Source organism: Phragmites australis, chromosome 3 (assembly GCF_958298935.1).
Source record: "Phragmites australis chromosome 3, lpPhrAust1.1, whole genome shotgun sequence".
Taxonomy (NCBI): Eukaryota; Viridiplantae; Streptophyta; class Magnoliopsida; order Poales; family Poaceae; genus Phragmites; species Phragmites australis.
Window position 1 is genome coordinate 40859909 of NC_084923.1, and position 16476 is coordinate 40876384.

Genomic DNA, 16476 nt, shown 5'->3' on the forward strand with positions numbered 1-16476 from the left:
TGCATAGAGCCGTTCTGAAGCAATAATATTCGCTATCATTTTCGTAGCTCGTCAGCAGAAACGCTTGCGTACGTTGGGAAGAAACCTCGGTTCTGGAAATGTGTTACCCTGTGGTGAGGGCTGTGAGCATGGGACGAAAGATCATCTGCTTTTCTGGTTTTTCAGCGACCGACAGACCTGAAACTTGTGCTCGTCGCTGCAAACAGCGGAGCAACGAACACCTTTCGGCTTCGGAGGTACACGCTGCCCTTTTCACAGCCTCGAGCCGCATCATGGGACATAGACCTCCCTGTCTTGCCTCGGTGAGTGCAGTTGAGCGACGGGCCCAAAAAGACGACTGGTGAGAATGAGATCGTTGTCGCGGTGCGTGGCGGATGAGGGTCACGGGAAGGATGAAATTGAAGGGAGATGATTGATAAATTGAAGCCAGCAACTTCAATGATTGAGGGCCGATAACCCCTTTATTCTTCACGTGTTTAATGAACCCGACCTTATCGATCTACAATCGCTTTCAGAGGTTTACTTTTCCCATCGTGTGTGTGAGAGAGAGAGAGAGAGAGAGAGAGAGAGAGAGAGAGAGAGAGAGAGAGAGAGAGAGAGAGCCGAAGCAACACCTTGTCATTTGATTAGTCCCGTGCTTTCAGATTCTAGTGTTTTGTAACGACCGTTCTGCAGATAGAGTTTGGATCTTATTATACATCGGTAAACAGTAAAGCCATGTGCGTCCCAAACAAGCGATCCATAATAATCTGCTCCCCAAGTTGGACGCAGTGGCGGACGCATGGACGAAGTGTAGGAGACTCTCCTTTCTAGTTCCTCCTCTATCTTCTCTTCTCATTCCTTATCCTTCCTTCTTCACCTCTTTCTTTTAACTAGTAAGCTAGCTCAGCCTAATAGCATTGCTATCATCGCTGTAATATTTATTATGATAAAATTTGATTAATTATATTTTATATGAACCATTTATTTAGGTATTTGATTTTTATAATAATTTGATTTTTAAGACTATATTTTATATAGATTATTTTTTCTATTCTAACCTAAATGTCAATTATTATTTATTTTATTTTATTTGCACTATTTTTATATATATTTTGCTTCTCAAATCATATGGAAATTGAATGGCTAATTTTTTATAATTTTAATTCTAAATTTAACTATTTATTAATCGTATTTGATATGTACTTTTTAGTTTAATTTAGACTGTTAGAGGTTCATAACAATATTTAATATAGATTTTTTTTCGATTAATATGATAAATTTGTGATATTAAGAATGAACATGGTGACTACTCGTAACACCCAAATTATAATAGATGGTATTGCTACTGCAATTGATCTCTTCTTAGTGCTAACTGCCCATAGCGGTCCATATATCCGTTCCCAAATAAATATCTCACTAACGAGAAAATATCTATTCATCCTCCCTCTCTGTATAAATATGTAATAAAGATCAATGAGAATTAACAACGACTACATTCGAATCTACTGTCTGTATCGACTTTCAACAGTTCGAACCAGTAGGGGCCCTCAACCCTGTGGATCCGTCCATGGTGGCGACTCCAAGGATCATAGTAGTATATAATTTCGAGCGGAGTAATGTTCCGGCAACAACGTGTTTCACGTGGTAACGTGCGCGCGTACTGATTGCTGCTGTATGGGTGCACGGCCTTGATCTGCCAGGCTGCCACCCTCTGCATGCTTTGTTCTCGCTGCAGGATACTGCCGATCGTGTACGGCTTCCAGGAGTAGGCTCGGTTCAAGTTGATCCAGTTGTTCGATACAAAATTATATATACTTCGGATCGAGGGCATGCATGTGATCAAGTACTTCGGATCGTGTTTTTCTGCTCGTTCAACCGCTGCACCAGATCTAATCGCCATCTGATCTCTTATGAAACAACGGAGGTGGCGCAACAGCCGTCACGTTGCCACCGCCCGCTGGCGAGATGCGCAGGAACAGTGCCGCGAGTGGGCAAAGTAGGACCTTATTTGTCAGTCCGATGTCACTATGCCAGGTTCACTGTCAAGGCTGCAGGCCGAACCAAGAACGATCAACAAGACAGCTTGTAGTTTCCAGAACGCAAAAGCCACTTGTGGCATACATGGCCAGTCCTCGCTTCACCCCTACTCAGTCCGATCACAAGTACTCCGAGTACATTACGTGCTTTCGTTCGAACTTACAAACCTTTGACTATCAATGATTTCTAAAATATTTAGTTTAAAAATATGAAATTTGTGTGAGTAGATTTGTTTTAAAATATACGTTTATAACTCATAATTTCATTAAATTTTATAATATATCTATAGAAAAATAAAATCAAGTGTATACATCGGAGTCCGTGTTATATCCAAACATCAAGTAGGAGTATTTTTTTATATCGAAGTAAGGAACAACTCAAGTCAAAGTGTCTATGGAAGAGGCATGCATCACAAGGAGGGCCGAGGGGGCCAGTTGACCGGGGAAACAGGAACAGCCGGGGGCTTGCAAAGCCGTTGGTCGTTGCTTTGGACAGTAATCTCGCTCGGCAATCACTTGCGCCTCGGCGCTGCAGGGAATGAGATCATCTGACTTTATGTGATTTTACTCTCACCACCGTGAGCTGTTGGATGGGAGGCAGATGGTTAGGATTTAATACTACAGTATTTGTGAATAGTAAAATCTACCACAGGTGTTATAGTGTTCAAGCGTCATAATACTATTCATCACTCATGAAACGCTGTTCACGCTCTGACTCTACGGGCGATTTGGATCCGTGTTGCAGGTGTGGAAGACGGACGCCTATATGCCAGCCCAGCCTGCTCCTGGGGCTGCCCCAGAGCATTTTCGTAACCGGCACGATCCTCACACCCCGTGATGCCGACGTGCACCATCCGATCCCCCGCATTTCTTTTTGCTCTTTGCATTCGTAGTTTCGTCGTACAGGTCGTGGTCGTCGCCGTCGCTGGCAGGAGTAGACTGTAGCAGTAATCAATACGGCCGTGGTTAATCTCAGCCGCCTATAAATCCCGGTGCAGGGCAGCAGCAGTGCCGGCACATCGCCATTGGCAAGCGAAGCGAGCAGTGGGTGAGAAGCGAAGGAGGCGAGGATGTTCTGGCACGCGGTGGCGGACCGGCTGACGGGGAAGAACAAGGAGGCGTGGGACGAGGGGAAGATCCGGGGCACGGCGGTGCTGGTCAAGAAGGAGGTGCTGGACGTCGGCGACTTCCACGCCTCGCTCCTCGACGGCGTCCACAGGATCCTCGGCTGGGACGAGGGCGTCTCCTTCCAGCTCGTCAGCGCCACCGCGCGCGACCCCAGTAAGCGCGCCTGACCCCTCACGCCTCTCTCCCTATCTCAACACCCCCGCGCGCGGTGGCCGCGGGGTGAGACGCCGGTGTCTGGTGGCCGAAACGGCCCGCGCGTTCCGCCATCCATCTCTGTTTCCTCTTCTTGCCTCGACCGCGGATTTGCTTAGCCGCCGGGTAGTCATCCTTCGCATCTGAATGATTTCTTTTCTTCTTTCTTTCCGAAACTAGAACACCGTGTTTTCGAACTTGCAAGAAGCATTTGAGTGAAACTTATCAAATCTGTGCTCGTTCAACAAAAACTGTGATCATGGAGGGAAGCACGAGCAGAGGACGGACGGGAATTTTGGCGCTTTGCCGTGGCAGGCCAGGGGGGTGTGTCGTTTGAACTTCGAACTGAGCAACTTGCTCGAATCTCCCGTCGCTGGGAGGAGTGGTGGTCGTGGCATCCAGTGCTATTGAGAGTGGGGTCGAGGTGGTGGCCGGCCGTGGCAACAACACAAGGAAACACGAGATTCGCGGTCCCCTCCTCCCTTGAGCTTACACGGCAATACATCGTTGTTGCCGTTGTTATGCGCATCGCCGTCTCAACCAGTCGACACTTCAGGATCGATCGAGACGTGCAGGCATTTAGGGCCCGTAGAAATTTTGCAGGAATTATGCGGAAAACAATTCAACTCCTGCTGTAATCAGGGAGGGAAACCCCCCCACCTTTTCTTAATAGGGGCTTACTTGAAATCCTTATTTCCGATTCCATCTCGTCTTCTTCCTTCTGTGGTGAAAACTAATTTCTTGTCAAACTTGTGTTATTGCGATGGCCGGTGGCAGGCAATGGAGGCAGGGGGAAAGTGGGGAAGGCGGCGCACCTGGAGGAGGCGTCGGTGACGCTCAAGTCCAAGACGGACGGCGAGACCGTGTTCCGGGTGAGCTTCGAGTGGGACGAGTCGCAGGGCATCCCCGGCGCCGTCCTCGTCAAGAACCTGCAGCACGCCGAGTTCTTCCTCAAGACGCTCACCCTCGAGGGCGTCCCCGGCAAGGGCACCGTCGTCTTCGTCGCCAACTCATGGATCTACAACCACGAGCTCTACGCCCACGACCGCGTCTTCTTCGCCAACGACGTGAGTGTTCATTGTCGCAGTTTCCTTCTCCCGTAACTCCCTTGCATTGTTTGTTTCTCATTCCTTCTTATCAGATGGATAGACAATACATTATGCATACATGATCTGTGATTTAGCTAACGTTGGGCATGAATTTTAGATGGCATGTGTAGCGAAAATCCCCATACAGTGGAAACATGAAAATTCTTTTGGTCTGAAAAAATGGATACAAGAATACGGATCGGGTTCCAGTGACAGGAACTTGGACAAGTGCCTTCAGTAAAAGTAAGGAAGATGCTAATTTTCGGATGCCTAAAAATAGAGCTCCTTTCAGGCGGCACCTCAGGACCGTTTGATCTCCATCCAACGCATGAAACTTTGTCAGTTGTTTCTTCTATCGTGTGTTTCTCTCTCCTGCTGTTCACCCCCGCGCCGCCGGCCTATACCTGTCTCTGCTGGCAGATCCGCCGCCACCGCCCGCCGTCGCGCTAACCAATTCATTTTCGAGCTCCCTTGCCGCCAACCCTGCCCACCGCCCGCCTACTGCTCGCGGCTTCGGAGGCGCCACCGCTGTCTCGCCGCAGCCCACCGCTAGTCCGGCCGCCACCCCAGCCTCCTTCTAACCCCCGGAGTCACCGGTAAACCCCGAACCCTAACCCCTCCCCTAAACTCGCCGGCATTCACACGGGCGCCTGAAATCGAGCACACGATTTTAGTTGCTTGAAAGATTAGGAAGCGTGTAAAAGTAAAGCATCATTTCAGGAGCTGGTACAATAATTATTGATGATGATAAAATTCCAAATGGGAAAAAAGGGAAAAGAACAGCTGTTTGCTATAAAATGTGGTAGGACCACGGATTGGGTGCTGGTCAACTTCTGTTTTTTATGGTTTCTGGATGGATTAGATATACCATGTTAGTTGTACACTTGTACCTAGATCCTAATAGTAGGCATTGTCTCCTAGAAAGTGCAAAGAGCCGTGATATATAGAATAGAAACCCTGCTATCAACCCCTTTTATTATTCCCTCCGGGTAGGGTGCCGCCAAATTGCTGTGCTTGGTCTTTCAGCTAAGTCCACGCCTGTACATAACTATGTATTACTAAAATGAATATTCAACATACATATACAACTTGAAGGCAGAAAAAGGATTAAAGCTACTGTCTTCTGCAAGATATCGCTGCATGGTAAATAAGTAGAACTAGCTATTTGTAAGCTGTTACTTTTGTGATTTCTAGATGAGACTTTACTAAAAGTGTGTGCATTGTAAGCAGCTGTTGCCTGTCTGTCATAACGTGGCCTTAGTGACATCGCAACCACAGAAAAATAGGCTATGAATCTGTGATTTGTTCCATGCAGAAGTCTTAGTCCTTCTGGTAGCTGCAGATGATGTAGAATTTGGCTTGCCTCAGCCATTCAAGATGACTAAACGAGTCTTCTGCTACTTGCCTTTCGATTACTACAGCAACTTGCATGCCCATGATCAGCAGCCCCCTACAGCCTAACCGGTCCCTTAGTAGTAGACAACTAAAATATCAGCAAGTGTTGCTGTTTAACTAAGCTTGGAAAATGACCCGTCTTGGCATATTCATTTTGCTCATTTCTTGATCCACAACTGGTTGATGGGTCTCAAAAGCAAGATAGCATGTCTGTTAAAAACCACAACTGTCCCCTGATTATCAGAAGAAAAGGAGACAGATATTCGAGGTTCATTTCGGCACCAAAGCAGATTTAACACTCCAAAATTAGTTCATGTTGCACCAGATAAGCACACATAGATATAATCCAGGAATGGAAAGAAACTAGATGGTTGATATGAGCAGATAAATTTGCTGAATCAAAATAATAATTAGTTTAACTCAACAGGCCTGTGTTTTCGTTGTTCTCTTCCATCATATTGACATTAGATCTGCCAAACAAGAAAACTAGAACGCAAGTCACTAGAACTTTTTCTCTTGGTTATCTCATATGTCTACATACAACCAGATGACGTTGTCGAAGATAAGCGTACCTATCAGTTAATTATCCCATTGCTTACTTGTCCCAGCACTATTGCTCATGGCTATTGAAAAACCAGTCACCTCACTCTCTGGCCACATTGCAGACCTATCTTCCTAGCAAAATGCCTGCGCCGTTGGTACCTTATCGGCAAGATGAACTCAAGATTCTCCGAGGTGACGATAATGCCGGACCGTACAAGGAGCATGACCGTGTCTACCAGTATGACTTCTACAACGACCTTGGTGAGCCAGACAAGGGCAAAGACCACGCACGGACGATCCTCGGTGGCAGCCAAGAACATCCATATCCCCGTCGCTGCAGAACCGGTCGGCCCAAAACGGAAACCGGTGAGTTCAGGTCACTACAATTTAGTCCATATAAAATTACGGCACCGTGCAAATTTTGGCTGAAATCCTTTGCTGCTTGATCTTTTATCCAGACCCAAATTCAGAGAGCAGGCTTTTTCTGCTGAACCTGGACATCTATGTTCCGCGCGATGAACGCTTTGGGCACCTCAAGATGTCAGACTTCCTTGGGTACTCTCTGAAGGCAGTCGTTGAGGCTGTTCTTCCGACAATAAGGACTTTCATCGATGATACACCGAAGGAGTTTGATTCATTCGAAGACATCCTAGGACTCTATGAACTTGGTCCCGAAGCACCCAATAATCCGGTAATAGCAGAGATAAGGAAGAAAGTCCCCGAGTTCTTTAAAAGTCTTCTGCCAAATGGTGGTCATGACCACCCCCTAAAGATGCCACTTCCAAATATCATTAAATCAGGTAATTGAACTGTTGTTTTTTTTAATCTGATGTTTGGTCGAAAAATAGTTTTCGTGATTGCGCCTAAATCTTGGTATCCACTAGATGTATTGAAAAAGGTCCCGGAAGATAAGTTTGGCTGGAGGACTGATGAGGAGTTTGCGCGAGAAATGCTTGCAGGCGTGAACCCAGTGAACATCAGACGTCTGACGGTTAGAAACTTGCATCATTCTAAGTGAAAAATGCACTTCACCCCATAATAGCTAAAAAGCCTTATAAGTTTTCTCTCATGATCACAGGAGTTCCCTGCTAAAAGTACCCTGGATCCAAGTCAGTATGGAGACCATACCAGCAAGATCACTGAAGCTTACATTGAGCACAACCTGGAAGGCTTGACAGTGCAGAATGTATGCTGAACTGCTGAACACATTCACATATAACTGAAAGATTCGATACAGATAATTGGCAAGAACTGTCAATTGATTGCGATAACAAAATCTGTGCAGGCACTGAGGAACAACAAGCTCTTCATCCTGGATCACCATGATAACTTCATGCCATACCTTGACCGGATCAACAAGTTGGAGGGCAACTTCATCTATGCCAGCAGGACCCTGCTGTTCTTGAAGGACGACGGCACCCTGAAGCCCCTGGCCATCGAGCTGAGCCTTCCCCACCCCAATGGACAGCAGCATGGTGCGGTCAGCAAAGTGTACACCCCGGCTCACACCGGCGTCGAGGGCCATATCTGGCAGCTTGCCAAGGCTTACGCCTGCGTCAACGACTCTGCCTGGCACCAGCTGATCAGCCACTGGTACAACGATATGCCACTCTCTATTCCAGTTGGTACTCGAAATAATGCTGTCCTTGGTAGCGAGGAAACACTGATCTTTTTGTGTGTTTTTGACTTTTTGTAGGCTGAACACGCACGCGGTGATCGAGCCGTTCGCGATCGCGACGAACCGGCAGCTCAGCGTGGTGCACCCCGTGCACAAGCTGCTGAGCCCGCACTATCGCGACACGATGAACATCAACGCCCTGGCACGCCACACGCTCATCAACGCTGGCGGCATCTTCGAGCTCACCGTGTTCCCAGGGAAGTACGCGCTGGGGATGTCCTCCGACGTGTACAAGAGCTGGAATTTCAACGAGCAGGCCCTCCCCGCTGATCTCCTCAAGAGGTACATACATAGAGCAGCAAATCCTTACAGCACTGACGAGATCTGAATACAGCAGAGCTCCCAAAACTGAATGATTCTGATGGATTTATTCTTCTGGTTGTGCGTACAGGGGTGTCGCCGTGCCGGACCAGTCGAGCCCGTACGGTGTCCGGCTGCTGATCAAGGACTACCCGTATGCCGTGGACGGGCTGGTGATCTGGTGGACAATCGAGCGGTGGGTCAAGGAGTACCTGGACATCTACTACTCGAACGACGGCGAGCTCCAGCGTGACGAGGAGCTGCAGGCGTGGTGGAAGGAGGTGCGCAATGAGGCGCACGGCGACCTCAATGACCGTGACTGGTGGCCCAAGATGGACACCGTGCAGGAGCTAGCCAGGACGTGCACGACCATCATCTGGGTGGCATCGGCGCTGCATGCGGCCGTCAACTTCGGGCAATACCCGTACGCAGGGTACCTCCCGAACCGGCCGACCGTGAGCCGGCGGCCGATGCCAGAGCCGGGCAGCAAGGAGTACGCCCAGCTGGAAGCGGGGCAGGAGGAGGCCGACAAGGTGTTCATCCGCACCATCACCAGCCAGTGGCAGACCATCCTGGGCGTCTCGCTCATTGAGATCCTGTCGAAGCACTCCTCCGACGAGGTGTACCTCGGCCAGCGCGTCGACCCGGAGCGCTGGACGTCGGACGCCAGGGCGCTGGACGCGTTCAAGAGGTTCGGCAGCCGGCTGAAGGAGATCGAGGACCGGATCATGAAGATGAACGAAGACCCGGCGTTCAAGAACCGGAAGGGGCCGGTGGAGATGCCGTACATGCTGCTGTACCCCAACACGTCGGACGTCGACGGCACCAAGGGCGAGGGGCTCACCGCCATGGGCATCCCCAACAGCATATCCATCTGAGCCGGAGGCTGAGCAGATGTACTATCTAGTAGGAATGGCTGATCCGTGCTACTACTGCTTGCTAGCTCGCTAGCTACACGTTTGGCATGTTGAATCTGTGGAGTGTCATGCCGTGCATTGTGTTTCTTCTTTGTTTTTTGGGCGGCCAGTTGCAGTTGCCAGGGATTTGTATGGTTGAGAGAGGAACCGTGAGGCATGAATAAAATTGTGATGTATCATGTATGTATCCATTCTTCGCAAGGTGTTTCACGCGAGAAAAACGTGCCCTTGATGGTATTTCTCCTAAAATACAACAAAACATGGATGTGCCAATATACTCGACGTATATTCATTCATTTATTTAAACTCATAAAGTACAAGTTTTCAATTACATTGCATACGTCACATACACACTAATTCTTTATTCATTCATTTGAACTCATAAAGTATAAGTTTTCGATTACATTGCATACGTCACATACTCACACATCCAACTAATACATGGCGATCATGTCTTTTGTTCTCGGGGCTTCACAAAGCTCTATGATTAATTACATCCGTGAAGATGAACAACCTCCGATTAAACCGTGTTTGATGTTAGTAGCATTGATGGTCTTCTGGGCCCTGTACAGCTATAAATAAGAGAGACAACAAATATAGCAATAATAATATAAAGAGGTTAGCATAAGAGAGAATTTGGTCTCAGTGTTAACATCATTGAACATAGGCAACTCAGAGCATCATCAGTCTTATATCATCAATCTCAGTGTATAGCGTAAGAGAGGTTGATCTCAATGTTAACATCATTTACCGTAGACAATTCAGAACATCATTAGTCTCGTATCATCAATCTTAGCGTAGAGAATAGAATATATGTATCTTCAAGATGGTCTAAGCTATAGACATTTGAAGGACCATGATTCACTCTGGTGGTTGTGGTGCCTGGTGGGTAGAGGGATGCAACATTAATGGGAGATAATCCGTATTCTGAAGAAGGAAAAGACACTTCTCCTGCCAGTGACAACTCCCCTACAATATGGTCAATTTGCATAGAGATTTGTGCAATGCACATAGGCAATGTATTCTAGTTGTGCCCGCTAAAATCCAAAATTAGACAATGCGATAATATTTATCGAAATAGATAACATATTTTTGTATGTATAATTTTAGCACCCGTATTCAGCATCTTATTTACTGAAAACTGACTTTCGGTATACCATACGTAGAAAAAACGCAAGCTCGGCTATATTCGGCACATAAGGTGTAGAATATGGCACTGTAAACTATATTCGGCATCTTATATACCAAAAATCATGTGTATTCGACACACAAGTGTCGAATATGTGCCCCTCATATGCTGAAAATCAAGAGTATTCAGCATATGAGGTGCTGAATGTAGCTTATATTGGTATATGAGGTTCCCATCATAAAATAACAGCATCAAAGTGCCTGCAGCCGGCACAGACCATATTCGACATACGAGATACCGAATACGGCACTGTAACCCATATTTAACACCTCATGTGCCGAATACACCTGATTTTCGAAATACGAGGTACATATTCGGCACCTTGTGTGCCGAATATGGCTGGACTAGTATTTTTTCGATGAAAGGTGTACCAAAGTCAGTTTTCGGTAAATAAGGTACCGAATACAGATGTTAAAATTATAAATACAATGATATATTATTTATTCGGTAAATAAATACATGTTGTCTAATTTTGGATTTCGCTCAGTTGTGCCCATACGCACATCCCAGTTCTCTAAGACACATCGAACACCGGTGCGTTGTGGGAGGCGATAGTAGTGGGAGATAGGTGTTTGGTTCACGGATTTTGCTCTGTGACCTGTGTACGCTGCTAATGGATGCCATTAAATCTTGTTTGGCTTGCTTGACCTGCATAATCGTATAACGCGGGATTGGATACCGACGTCGTACATGGCTCATTCCGCTTGATAGGTAGCGTAATCGGAAAGCGTTACAGGCAGAACAGCCGATGCATCAGCCGCCCCTTCTCTCCTGGACCCCCTCCTCACAGCAGCGACACACGCCGCCCCTCGTTCAGCTCCCTGATTCGTCGATCCCATCCTGGCTTCGTCACAACGTGATCTGCGTTGCTGGCTGCTGTGAAGGTCGCGTGGCCAGCGACGAAGCCAGGCGGTAGCAGTGTGTAATCTCCTCATCGATTCGATCGCCGTCGGCGGCGGGGATGGCAGGCGCATGGCTGGCGACGGGTGAAGCTCGGATGCGATGGTGCTGCAGAAGCCAACGAGTCAGCGATGATGCGGCGAGAGTCACAGTGGCCAGCGTTTTTACAGCTCGAATATCTCACATCCATGGCGTTTGGCGATCAACGGGTGGCAGCGCTGAGGCTATTGCGACGACAGGCTCTTGACTCAAGCGGCTCGCCCTTCTAATACCGTTGCCTCAGTGAACCAAACAAAAGATGCAATCATCTATTCCACTAGTGATTCCTCTGTAATCTGTTTCCATTTGCGTTTACTTATCACTCTTGGAACCAAACACCACCTATATTCGGTGGAGCAACAAGTGTTTCACGTGGTAATGTGTGTACGCGTACCTTTATAACAAGAGCATGATTAAAGGAAAGTGTGAACTGATCATTTTGGCATGACCAGCTACCCTGTACTAACGTTGCTGCACGGGCCTCTCTCTGCCGCCCTCTCCTTGTGTACAGCATATAGTATCTTAAACTCGGATCAAGTGGTCAGCCCAATTGTCTGAAACAAGAATACCCTTTGTGCAGATATTTACTTATCAGAGAGGGCATGTGATCAAGTTGTGCATAGAGTTGAACTAGTATATATGGAGACTTTTGTAGAGCTCTAGCATCATTCGTTTTTTTTTTTTGGAAAAATTGCAAAAACCCACCTGCAAGTCAGAGGTTTTCATAAACCCACCTACAAATCATTTTGTCGCATTCTTATACCTGCGAGTTTTGTTTTGCTTTCAAACTCCCCTTGATACGTTGACCGTCTATGTGGTGCTTGCATATGTCTCCTATGTGGTCTACAACTCCATTATGTCTTCTCTTTATCCACTGTGCCTCATGGTGGAGCATTCAGCCTGATAACAAGTCATGTAATTATTTCTCTTCAAGTATTAGTAAGTATGGATACGAAGGGTTTGAGATTGCGTGTGATCACGAGGATCTTGCAAAGGTGCAGTGGATGGGCCATGCCGTTTGAAGGGAAGACATGGCTGCGCTAGTGATCACAAGACCTATGCGAGCATCATGTCTTGTGATCAGTACGTATTCGGTGGATCACGATCACGCCGCGACAGTTCTTTAAGACATCGTGTCGCCGTCACCCGCTAGCGAAATGCGCGAGGACAAGCTAGTTTTTTTTTTCCTTTTTCTGATGAGGACAGAGGTAACGTAGTTGCCCAATAGGGACCTGATCAATTCCATCCAGTTCAGACGCGGCGCCCAAACAGATCATCGAGCCAAGTCCACGGTCGCGGCTGTAGGTACGGACACATCAGCAAGTTAATTTTTTTTTTTTAAAGAACCGGCAGGAAAGCTGCACTTGTATTTATTAGAATGAGAGTAAACCAATTTCTTGTATCGGAAACACAATCATCACCTAGTTAAAAGAAGTGATCGTTCGTATCGTCGCCTCATTCCGAAAACGCTGCTCTAGTTCAAATCAAATTGCTATTCCGTCTTTCCAGTACCGGTTAGCGTTTCTTGTGGAAGTTTTCGTTTTAGCAGACACATGTGTCCAAATACTGCATATCTGAGAACGAAATCTTGTATGTCAGATCAATATTTAGTGGTTGATTTCTTTTTTTATGAACATTCCCTTTTTCAGAAATTTATTTTCTTGCGCTTCACCATTTTGGAATTTTCATCTTTGGAAATTACCTTATTCGTAACTTTCCTTTTTTGTAACTTCTATTTCATCGATCCAACTTTTTTTTTGTAACTTCCACGCCTCGCTCCTCGACGGCGTCCACCACATCCTCGGGAAGGAGGAGGGCCTCGCGTTCCGGCTCGTCAGCGCCACCGCCGCAGGCCCCGGTAAGCCCAACCAAACGAAGCCAAAGGACAAACGCCGGCGTCAGGTCGCCACGGCCAGCGCGTACGCGTGCGTTCCGGCTCCGTTCGGGTTCTCTCTGCCGTGGCGTGTGCCTCTCGAAACCAACAGCCGATGTCCGCTGCGAAATCATCTGCTGCCGATTTGAATTTGGGTGAAATTTGTAGGGTTCAATTTTTATTTTATTTTTTTGGGATCGTTAGTCGTTAGGCAGGCGTGCAGTTTGAAATGAACAACGGACACGAATCTCCCGTCGCTGGGAGGGGTTGTTGCCTTCAATGCGATGGACAGAGGGGTGCGATGGATAGACCGCGCGCGTAAGAGCATGTAGAGTTGCATTTGCCGTGGAGGCAGAGGTGGCGCCAAGAAACCGAGACCACCGCGCGTCTCCTCTATCTTACAGGACAATCCACCGTCGTGTTCAATCCGTGAATCTTTGAGAATCGATGGAAGCGTCTAGGGATTTTAGGGCCGCAGCAAAATTTCACGGGAATTTCGTTGAAAACAATTCATCAATTTCCTACGAGACTCGGAAAATAAAAGCTGTTCTTTATTTTTGGCCCTGACGATGACGGATCGCAGGCAATGGAGGCAGAGGGAAGGTGGGGAACGCGGCGCACCTGGAGGAGGCGGTGGTGACGCTCAAGTCCAAGAAGGACGGCGAGACCGTGTTCCGGGTGAGCTTCGAGTGGGACGAGTCGCAGGGCATCCCCGGCGCCGTCCTCGTCAAGAACCTGCAGCACGCCGAGTTCTTCCTCAAGACGCTCACCCTCGAGGGCGTCCCCGGCAAGGGCACCGTCTTCTTCGTCGCCAACTCATGGATCTACAACCACGAGCTCTACGACCGCGTCTTCTTCGCAAACGACGTGAGTATCCATTCTGACATCGTCCTCCTCCATTGATTGATCCCTTGCGTTGTTTCCCATTACTGCTGCTGCAGCACTGTCCTGATTAACTTATCAGATGGATGGACAAAGCTTTATGCATACATAATTTGTGATTTAACTAAATCCGGACATAAAGAATCAAACATCCCGAATTTAAATCGGATTCTGATACTTGAATCGAATTCCGAATTGTATTTCGTGTGTCAAATTTTCTTTGCCGAATTAAACACTCAAATCCGAGTTGGATTTCAGCACTCGTATCCGTACTCAGGTAACACTAGCCGGTACAATAATTATTGGTGACTTCCATAGACACTGATGCTGCATGTACGTGCCATATGGAAAATAATTATTGGTGACTTCCCATAGACACTGGTTCATATATCTCAAAGCAAGATATCAAGTCTGCTCAAAAACCGTAATTGTGTCCCTGATGATCAAATGAAAAGGAGACAGAAACACAAGGTGCATTTCAATAAATATAATACAGGAATGCGTCGAGTTTAGATGAGTAGTTCCATGCGTGCACCTGGTGGTTAAGGGTGCGTCGAGGTTAGATGAGTAGGAATTCATATTTTTTAGTGAGATGATCTAATTTTTTAGTTATGATGGATAGGATAAGTTAGTTTTCTGTTTGGTCGTTGGTACGAGAGTGAATAGTATGAGCTATTTTTTATGAGGTGAGAGTGGATGGGACCAGAGTAGGCTTTTTGGGATTTTAATTAAATATTGACTTAGTTTTTTTTATCAAATTAAATAAAATGGTTTGCTACTTTACTCATAAAAATGTTTAAAATTTTTATACTGTTTTTATACTTCCAAATAAAATCATCAATTAAATAAAAACATATTGCACAAGTAGAGCCAGCCGAATCGGCGAATCACACCATCCCACATATTGATTAAATATTCTTTCAATGGCGATCCCGTTCAGCCTTCACCACTCAACCAAACGGCGAAGAAAATTAAATCGCCATCTCCCATCCGTTATGGTGCCTCCATCTAAACGCCTCCAAAAATTTCTGGCCTGGCCTGGGACAACAAGGCTGCGGGACAATAGTACTGGTAGGGGTAGAGTAGCTAGTAAGATTTGGGCTTGCTTCAATGGAATTCTAGAGGTATTCTTGCCAATTTAGAAAAATAAACATTGTTAATGAAGCTAAACTAACTGTGATGGAATATCTTAGACAAAAAAGTTATTCAGTGGTATAGAAGGAAATTGAAGTATTCGATGGTGATTCGTCCAAATTGTAGATTCAAGAAAGAAAGGCGAGCCGGGCCAGCTTCCTCCTCTCCATCGCTTCTTGCCGGCGTGGCCGAGCCCAAACAGCTGCAAGGCAGCCCACCGCCGCCCATGTCTCCGCCGTCCCCGTCAACCTCGCGCGTGCGCTCGCCTTTGAGCTGGAGCACACTGCACACACCGCCGTCACGGCCTCACGTGGCGCCGCTGCCGAGCGCCGCGTCCCCGCTGTCTCTCCTGCATGCTTGCCACCCAGGTCGCCGCACCACGCGCCGTGGCACTATCCTCGCCAGCTAGCCGCTTCCTTCCTCTGTCGGCTTGCGACACGCGTCGCTCGCGCGCGCCCGCCCGCCCGCAGACAACATGGTCGCGTTCCCGAGCAGCCACAGCGCGTGAATTCCTCGTTTCGCCCTCGTAGCTTTCCCTGTGCTCATCGTTCCCGGCCGCCGCGCCTACCGTCGTCGCCCCACCGCGGTAAGCCCACCACCGCCTGTCGCGGCCGACTACGACGATCTTCTGAAATTCGTCGAGCTCGCTTCCCTCTTCCTAAAATTGGTGCTTCTATTAGCGGTATAGGTCTAGCGGCGTGGAGCCTCTGCCGCCGCCCGTATGAACCAGCCGCCGGGAGGCATTACAGCCCCTTCCCGCACGCCCTTACAACCGGCCGTACTAGCCACTGGGCCGTCCTCAGCCACCGCCCGCCGACCTCGTGGGAAGCCCGCGTGACCACCCCCCGCCTCGGGCGACTTCCGCCCTGAGCGGCCCTTCCCCATCGCCAAGCCACATCACCGCCTCGGGGCCTCCTAAACCTCCTTCGTGCTTCCTAGCCCGTCAACTCAGAGATCACCGGATTTGGCCGCCGGCGAGCTTCTATTTATTCCCCCTATTGGAATGTATTGGATTGTTTGATTGGGAGGAATACACTCGGCTTAGTCTACCAAAATTACCTCTACTGTGCTGCTCACCATTTCCCCATAAGGAAACACATTATTGTCCCATTCCTACCAGTCCACATCAATTTTCAAGAATTATGTAGTGTTCACTTTCTTGTGAAGCGAGTTGGCAAAAGGTTGTGAATTGTGATGGAT

The 16476-nt window shown here is 47.7% G+C and overlaps 2 protein-coding genes across 2 annotated transcripts; both read left to right on the forward strand.

Annotated features, from left to right (window-relative positions):
- Positions 1-2838: 2838 nt before the first annotated feature.
- Positions 2839-9446, forward strand: LOC133913094 (probable linoleate 9S-lipoxygenase 4). Its single transcript, XM_062356144.1, has 9 exons — positions 2839-3299; positions 4116-4405; positions 6487-6730; positions 6823-7164; positions 7249-7355; positions 7443-7550; positions 7650-7957; positions 8061-8324; positions 8434-9446. The coding sequence occupies exons 1-9, from the start codon at positions 3089-3091 to the stop codon at positions 9218-9220; spliced, it is 2661 nt and encodes an 886-aa protein (XP_062212128.1). The 5' UTR covers positions 2839-3088; the 3' UTR covers positions 9221-9446.
- A 4098-nt stretch (positions 9447-13544) lies between these two features.
- On the forward strand, positions 13545-16146 carry LOC133910721 (uncharacterized). The gene is made up of 4 exons (XM_062353021.1): positions 13545-13578; positions 13844-14127; positions 15403-15862; positions 15965-16146. Exons 1-4 carry the CDS (start codon positions 13545-13547, stop codon positions 16144-16146), a joined length of 960 nt encoding a protein of 319 aa, XP_062209005.1.
- Positions 16147-16476: the final 330 nt, after the last annotated feature.